This window comes from Bison bison, unplaced genomic scaffold (assembly GCF_000754665.1).
Source record: "Bison bison bison isolate TAMUID 2011002044 unplaced genomic scaffold, Bison_UMD1.0 scf7180017864167, whole genome shotgun sequence".
NCBI classification, from domain to species: domain Eukaryota; kingdom Metazoa; phylum Chordata; class Mammalia; order Artiodactyla; family Bovidae; genus Bison; species Bison bison.
The window spans coordinates 961,349-969,856 of NW_011494739.1; the positions used below are offsets into that span (position 1 = coordinate 961,349).

Genomic DNA, 8,508 nt, shown 5'->3' on the forward strand with positions numbered 1-8,508 from the left:
TCTCCAGTAGCATATTGGGCACCTACTGACCTGGGGAGTTCCTCTTTCAGTATCCTATCATTTTGCCTTTTCATACTGTTCATGGGGTTCTCAAGGCAAGAATACTGAAGTGGTTTGCCATTCCCTTCTCCAGTGGATCACATTCTGTCAGATCTCTCCACCATGACCTGCCCATCTTGGGTTGCCCCACGGGCATGGCTTAGTTTCATTGAGTCAGACAAGGCTGTGGTCCTAGTGTGATTAGATTGACTAGTTTTCTGCGTGTATGGTTTCAGTATGTCTGCCCTCTGATGCCCTCTCACAACACCTACCATCTTACTTGGGTTTCTCTTACCTTGGGCGTGGGGTATCTCTTTACAGCTGCTCCAGCAAAGCGCAGCCGCTGCTCCTTACCTTGGACGAGGGTAGGTACCTCTCCTCACTGCCGCCCTTCCTGACCTTCAACGTGGGATAGCTCCTCTAGGCCCTCCTGCGCCCACGCAGCCATGGCTCCTTGGACGTGGGGTTGGTCAAAGGGTAAAGAGTGAACACTCCCAGCCTGGGCAGGGGGCTCACCGAGCAGGAGGAACTTGCGCCGGTCTCCGTAGAGCTTCAGCAGGCCTGCGCAGTAGTCCTGGATGGGCAGCCCTAGCCGGTACTCCCGAAGCAGCAACGCAAACTGCTGGATCTCTGGGGGCCCCAGCTTAGTCCGCAACTGTGGGTGCACCATTTGAAATTACTCCCCTGCCTAAAAGACCCAGAGCTGGATGTATCCAGCCCAGCCCTCCTCTGAAAAGCTGGCCTCCTGGGGGACATCCAGACCCCTTGGGCTGCATCTAAGAGTGGGATGTGGGCTCAAGCTGCCTAATTTAAAATCCTGGCCCCTTTACTGACCAGCTCTGTGATCATGAGCAGATGATAACCTCCTTAACCTTTGCTTTCCTCATCACAAAGTGAGAATAATGATGGCACTTCCCTCTTGGGTTGTTGAAAGATGAAAGGAGATGATAGATTATAGGTGCTCAGAACAGTGCCCGGTATAAAGCCAGCACTCACTGCTAGCTGACATTCATTAAGGTCTTTCATGGCTGACTCCGTTTATTCTCCGAATGTCATGCCCTGCCCTGACCTCTGAGGTCTTACACTTCAGTTATGCCCAGGATTGTTCATGATTCCTGAAATATCTGGCCACCCTGCCTGCCCCAGCTCACCGTGACCATGTAATCCTGTAACTGCTCGAGGCCCAGGCCGCTGTGGTCGCTGCTGCTGCAGTGGGAGCCATGGAAAGAGGGTGTGGACGTGCCGCTGTAACAGGCTTCAAATGTGTCCTGGGAGCTGTTGCTGCAGGAACAGAGGGAAGGGGCCTCACTCCCTCTCTCCAGCTCCTCTCCATGAGGTAGGCTGAAGGTGGGAGGGAACAGCCACCCATGCCCTGGGACTGAGCCCTCCTCCTGGACCCCATTTTGGCCCTCGAGGTCTCCTGTGATCTGGCCCTGCACCACCTCTTAAGCCTTGCCTCACCCTTGCTGCTTAGGCTCAGGCCACCTGTCTTCTTGCTTTTCCTCTAATACTCCAAGTACCTCCTCACCTCTGGGCCTTTGGCCATGCTATTACCTCGGCCTGGAATGCCTCTCTTTCCCTGTTGTGTGCTCAGCTAACTCTTCCTCATCATTGCATTTTAAAAGTCACCTCCTCGGGAGAGTTCTCCCTGATCCCTCCTGACCAAGATAGACCCTCTGTCCAATATGATCACAAAGTCTATAAATCTACCCATGACATGGAGGCCTTTCCAATGCCCCCGCCAAATGTCCTTTCTAGCCACTCTGTCCCTCACATCCTCTGTCGCAGTCTCAGTGGCCTCCTGGCTGCTCCTCAGCCTCGCCAAGCATATCCTGCCTCAGCCTCCTTGCACTTGCTGTTCTCTCTACCTGGAGTGCTCTTCCCCTTTTTATCCATCAGGTCTCAGTTCAAGTGTCGTCACCTTGGAGAGGCCCTCCTGACTCCCCAGATGAGGCAGGGTTTTTGCAGCCACTCTCTGAGCTTCCCGGTCATGTTTCTTACTGTTGATGCTTATTGCTACTAAATAATGATTTCCCTGTCCCTTTGCCACACTTGCAAGCACGCATGAGCAGAGACCTTGGTTTTCTCTGTTTGCTGAGTACCTCCTCTGTGCCGAGCACAGGTCTCATTCTTGCCCTGCTCCCCCTGTATCCCTAGCACACAGCACAGCACACAGGGATGCTGAGGCAGGATCTGCACAGTGAGTCTGAGGAGCAGCCAGAAGGCCACTGTGGCTGCGACAGAGGGTGTGAGGGACAGAGTGGTTAGAGAGGACATTTGGTGGGGGCATCAGAAAAGCCTCTGTGTCATGGGTAGGTACAGAGTAGGTACTCAATAAATATTGCTTAAATAAAAGTCAGCCTTGGGCTCTGCCTCCTGGTCTCTATGTTGTTCCAGAACCATCGTCAATGATTAGCTCTATAGAAGCACTGTACGTTTAGTGTGGATTCTAAGCCTACTTGGGTTCAAACCCCAGGCCAACAACTTACTAGCTTCTTGACCTTGTGTCAAGTTACTTAACTTCTCTATTTTCCAATTTCTCTAGCTATAAAATGGGATGGTAAAAAATTGGTGTCGTGAGAAATAGAGTTTTTAAATGAAGTGCATTATAAAATAGCCCTTGGCACATAGCACATTCAAAAGTTACTCATTGTCATGACTATTGTCTCTCTAGCATACAGCAGATTGTTTAAGGACTGGCCTAAGGGCACACAGTATTAGGCAAATACATTGCTGCTAAAAAGTTGGTGGGGGGGAAGTAAGGCATATATCACCGGCAGAGACTTGCCCTTGTCCAAAGGCCTTAGCAACAGAATTACGGTGACCAACGTGTCTCACTTTTCCTGAGACTTTCCTAGTTTTAGCACTGAAAATTTCATGTCCTGGGGAACATCTAAATCCTGAGCAAACTGGGTGGTTGATCATCCAAAATAGAACCCTAGACAATGTTCTGCACTGAGACTTTTTTAAAAACCCTGTGTTTTCCAGTCCTGCTTATAGCTAGTTGTGGCTATGAGACCACGTTCTGGCCAATAAGATGTAAGCAGAAGCCATCAGGTGGAAATTTTAGCAAAGAATTAAAGACCTGCTGTGATGGTTGGAGCTATTACCACTATTTTGGCCCATGAGGTGATTTGGAGGATGAAAGCAAGTGTTAGGGAGGCTGGAAAGATACGTCTGGGTCCTTGATGACCACAAGGCCATGAACTCCTGGTCTACTTTATGTAAGAGGGAGGGGGAGGGGGAGGAAACTCTTGTTTAAACGGCTCTTTTTTAGAGTTTTCTATTCCATGAAGCCAAAATGATTTTTTGGCATTATTTGTGATTTTGGCCTCTGCAGGCCATTGAGTGTCTGGATGACTGGGGAAGAGCGGCAGGGTCCTGTGGACCTAGTTCTGGCTTCTGGCTGCCTTGTCTCTCTCTCTGGGGTTTGGATTCTATCAGCTCACTAGAGCCTCAGGCTCAGAGACCAGTGTCTCAGCACAAATCAAAGTGGAGTCACTTTCCCCCATCTTCTCTTGCCCACAGGGTCTCAAGAGTGCCCAGAGGAGCAGTCCTGTTTGTGCAGGGACAGAGGGACCAGAGTGGGATCCCTGGCCAGGGCAGTACCCACAAGGAGCTGCAGCAGCTGAAGTCCGCGTCATAGGCATAGGTCCCGTCAGTGCGGCAGCTCTCACCTGGGGGCAGCAGAGAGAGGGCAGTGAGTGGTGGCAAAGCAGGGACCAATATCCCCGGGTCCCTGAGGCCCCAAGCTCAGCCCCACCCTGGAGTAAAGATGGCGGCTGGAGCAAGGATGGCCTTGTAAGCAATCGTACAGGAGTTAGCTTACGCACTGAGTGAAACGGGCAGCCACTGGAAGATTGTGACCAGGATTCCTGCCCCCACCACCAACACAGAGACAACCTTGGGCAACCCACCTCTTCCTCCTGGCCCTCACCTTCCCCAAGGTTGGGACAACACCACCTTCCTGCCTACTCATGGGGACCTTGGGGAGAGCAAGCCAGGGAACAGTTGCTGTAGGGTTTGTAAGCCATATATGTTTGAGAGAGAGAGACAGAAAAAAAAAGACCTTTGGAGGGAAGGAGGTCAAAATCATGAGGAGAAAGGAGCACCGGGTACAGAGAATTTGCTCTGTACCTGACCCTGGTACAGGTACTGGCCTCCCCCTTGGCTCACTTAGTGGCACTTCCTCAGGATACTCCCCTGACTTTCCAGGTCAGGCTGGTTTCTCATTATATATTTTCCTACAAGAGTGTGTGGTTGCATTTTATTTGTGTAACTATTTCTTTTAAAGTAGGTTATTTTTCTTAAAAAAACAAAAACAGGATTTCCCTGGTAGTCCAGTGGTTGAAAATCCACCTGCCGATACAAGGGACATTGGTTCGATCCCTGGTCCAGCAAGATTCCACATGCTGCGGGGCCACTAAGACCATGCACCTTGAAGCCTGCGCTCTGCAACAAGAGATGTCATCACAATGAGAAGCGTGCGCACCACAACTACAGAGTAGCCCCCGCTTGCTGCAACTAGAGGAGCTCCACAAGCAGCAGTAAAGGCCAGTATGGCCCAAAGAAATATTTTTATTTATTTGAGTACATCGGGTCTTCCTTGTGGCACACAGGATCTTTAGTTAAAGCATGCGAAATTTTGGTTGCAACATGTGGGATCTAGTTCTCTGGCCAAGGATTGAACCGGAACCCCTGGCTTGGGAGCATAAAGTCCTAGCCATTGAATCACCAGGGAAGTCCCTGTGTAACAATTTAATTACTGTCAGCTGATTTCAGCAATGCAAGCCTCCGAGGGAGGACCATGTCTGATTTTAGTCACCAGTGCATCCTGGGGATTAGCAGGATCCAACACTCAGGTGTTCAAGAAATATTTGTTGAATTATCTTATTTATTTCTCCATCATCCCTGGGAGAGTCAATGAACTTTCCCAGATTCTCAACAACCACAGTTCCCACAGATGGGAGTGCCTCCAGGAGGAAAGAGCCCACTCCCTGTTGCTGGAGCTATGCAAACAGGGACCACCCTGAGGGAGCTCTGGCTGAGGAAGTTCACTTTGGGGCCTTGAAGGAGGCATGTTGCAGATGGAAGCTTTAGAATCAGGTGCACTTGGGTTTGAATCCTGACTCTGTCATTTGCCAGCTGTGTGACCTTGAGACATTTATTGACCGCTCTGAGCCTTAATAGCCTCGTCCATTAAAACTGGATTCATAAGGCCTCAGTTCTTTCATCCATTCAGAAAATACACCTTGAGCGTCTGGCCCTGATCCTCCACTAGGAACAGGGGACACAGTGGTAAACAGGACAGATGAGGTTGTTATGAGGATTATAAACATGTGGCACGTTGGGTCTGTGCTTGGCACATAGCTGGTGCTCAGCAAATCTCTGTTGATTTCATCTGCATTCCAGCCCTTGACAGCATTCAAGGACCAGTCTTGAAATCTTGGTTTTGACCTAGAGTCCTAGTAGGGCTAGATGGCTCAGTAAACAGACAATGCCCCTGGGATGCCAAAATACAAAAGGGAGAGAGAGTTCACCTCTAAAGGGCTTATTATAAAGCTAGGCTTGAGGTCATTATGAAATTGGACATTTTATTTTAGCTATATATTGGGGGTACACTGTAATTGCTGTAGAAGTCAGGACCCCTAAAGGCTTTTGTTGGCCCCAGTCTTGGGACATATCACCCCCTACCCTGCCCCTGACCCCCACCTCCTCTGTCCTTTCAGGATGATTCGCAGGAAGGTTGGCCAGGAATTGGAATACTCACTGCGGCTACAGAGCCACGGCCGTTCAGGCGTGGATGTGTAGTGGTAACCGGCCCGGTCCACGCACTCAATGCTTTGGTCCCCGTAGATGATCTGGAAGACCTGACAGATGAGGGCACAGGACTCCTCAGCAGCATCCTTGTCCAGAGAGAAGGATAGAGCTCAGTCCCTCTTCTGTGATCAGGATGCCCCTGCTTCCTGAAAACGCAGTGTGAGCGGGCACACAAGGGCACACACTCAACTATGGGCGACTTTAGAGCCACTCTAAGGTCATTTTCCATCAAAATTATCTAGCCATGCTCTGGGTGGCTTCTATAGAAATAGCCATTTACTGGTCTTTCTAGAATCGTGTGAAAACTGTAACTCTCATGCTCTGAAAAGTACACACAGGTACCCCCAGTTTATGGGAGAATTATGGGCCTTCCTGAAGCTTATGCTAAATTAAACATTAGCATGCTTATGCTAAATTAAATTAAGTTTACACGTAGGAAGCTGAAACCCAGAGACTAAAGTGATTAGCCAGGGCTAGAACCCTAGTCTCCTAATACCTAGTAAGAGGAGGAAGAATTACATGTATGAAAATGTTAGGCTCAACATAGTTATTGTGCCATATTTAGATGTGAGCTTCCTGGCACCCAGGGCAAAAATGGAAGCAGGATGAATATATAAACTTCAGTCCCTGATAGAAGGAAGGTATTTAGGTTCTTGGGTAACACTTTTTTGAGATGGCGAATTTGAAGAGGAATTTGCCTTTTTGGTTTACCTCTTTAGTAAGAGATATAGAAAGACAACTAATAAAGAGTCCATCTTTATGAAGTCATTTCTCATTTTGTGCTTCTAAAAAAGTCAGCCCAGGGTGTAAATTAAAATGTAACCTTAGGACAGGCATTTTGGGATGAGGGAGTAAAGTTATCATTAAACCAGGATTGATCCTTATAATAACCCTATTAAGTGGACAGAGAAGACGGGATCCTTATTTCATGACAGTGGATAAATGACTCACACAGTAGGCTCATGGCTTTGGTTAATATTGGCACCCAGGTTTTTTGACTCTAACTCCTGTACCCTTCTTGGGACCATGATGCCTCAGATTGAAGGCCAGAGGCTCAGATACTCCCGGAAAAAAGCCTTATTTATTTACTCATTCTACAAATTATTACTTATTTCCACTGTGTGGCAGGCACTGTGCTGGGTTATGGAGTCTCAGAGGTGAATTAGGTAAGGCCTAAATCCCTCTCAGCCTAGAGGAATAAACAGGGTACACTGGTGCCTATGCCTGGAATGGACTTTCTTGGCTCTTTGCCCTGCTGCTTCCTTCTCTCTTCCACATTTCAGTTTAAAAGGCACAAACTCACTTTCCCTCTGAAAAATGGATCTCCTTCCTCCTTATCATTTCAAGTTGCCTGTTTTTTTCTTGGTCCCTATCACAACATATCCTAATATATTATGAACTAATCCATCTACTCAATATATTTATTGAGCAGCTAGGAAATGGCAACTCACTCCAGTATTCTTGCCTGGAGAATCCCGTGGACAGAGGAGCCTGGTGGGCTATAGTCCATGGGGTTGCAAAGAGTTGGACATGACTGAAGTGACTTAGCATGAACGCATACATATGCCAGGCACTTTTCTAGGTGCCAAGGATAAATGAGAAAGTGTTTCGAGTCAGCTCCATAGCCTGAGTTTACTGGTTACTATCCACCTTTCTTTCTAAAGAGGCACCGTGTCTATTTTGTTCACCACATGGGATTTATACATAGGGGAGTTCAAGACCCTGGGTCAGAGAAAAAGCTTACAAGTCTCAGGGTTTGAAGGTGTCCGCTAGACAGTGAGCTCCCTAAGAGAGGACACTAATTATGTCTTGTTCATTTCTGTATCCATGGCACCTAGACCAATGCCTAGCAGAAGCTGGTACTCAATGAACATGGTCAAATAAATAAAAGCAAGGGTGAATGTGGAGGATAGAGGGTGGAGCAAGAATGGCGGGAAATCTTATGCTTTGGGTGATGACCGTTGTTACCAAGAACACAGGCTCTGAACTTTTGGGTCCCAGTGTTGAAATCACTGCCTGCTTCCTGTGTGACCTTGCACAAGTTGCTTAGCCTCTGTGTCTGTTTCCTTCTCTGTAGAATAGGAATGATGGTAATATTTGCCTCTAGGGGTTAACGTGAGAACAAAATGATTAATACTGGTTTCCTGTCTGGCACAGGTCGGGCACTCAATTCGTGCTGGAAATTACTGTCCTCATGATTCTTACTGTGGTAGTGCGGAGACTGACGACTTTGGGGAAAGAGGAGGGCTGGAGGAGAGATTAGATCAAGTCTGGGCCATTTTGAGCTTTCATCCCTCCGGGACAAGTAAGGGGAAGGTGTCCCTGAGGTGTCCCGGAGCTGGAGGGTAGAAGCCTTTTGCCGTTATGGGCACACAGTACCTGAAATCCTGGAGAGTAGGGCCAAAAGAGGGAGATGAAAAGGGGCGAGGGGACGGGGAAGTGAGGGCGGAGGGTTGCGGGGGTGGGGGCGAGGGATAGGGGGAGGGGGTGGCGGGGACAGAGGGATGGGGAGCGGGAGGGGGCGGTGCGGAGGGAGTGGGGGCGGGGGTGAAGGACATGCCCTGGAGGCAGGGTGCAGGGACTCAGGGTGCCCTCGGGCTCACCCTGTTGGCCACAGCCAGAATGACCAAGTTGCAGTAGGCGTCGGGG

General features: G+C 49.0%; 1 protein-coding gene across 1 annotated transcript in view; it reads right to left on the reverse strand.

Moving 5' to 3' along the window:
* The window catches only part of CCM2L (cerebral cavernous malformation 2-like), a 20,895-nt gene that overhangs the window by 5,992 nt on the left and 6,395 nt on the right, over positions 1-8,508 (reverse strand). Inside the window, exons 6-10 of the mRNA XM_010841882.1 lie at positions 8,463-8,507; positions 5,810-5,945; positions 3,653-3,716; positions 1,191-1,320; positions 556-694 (exon numbers count right to left, since the gene is read on the reverse strand). Of these exons, the coding sequence (XP_010840184.1) occupies positions 556-694; positions 1,191-1,320; positions 3,653-3,716; positions 5,810-5,945; positions 8,463-8,507 (514 nt within the window). The remainder of the gene's footprint in view (positions 1-555; positions 695-1,190; positions 1,321-3,652; positions 3,717-5,809; positions 5,946-8,462; position 8,508) is intronic.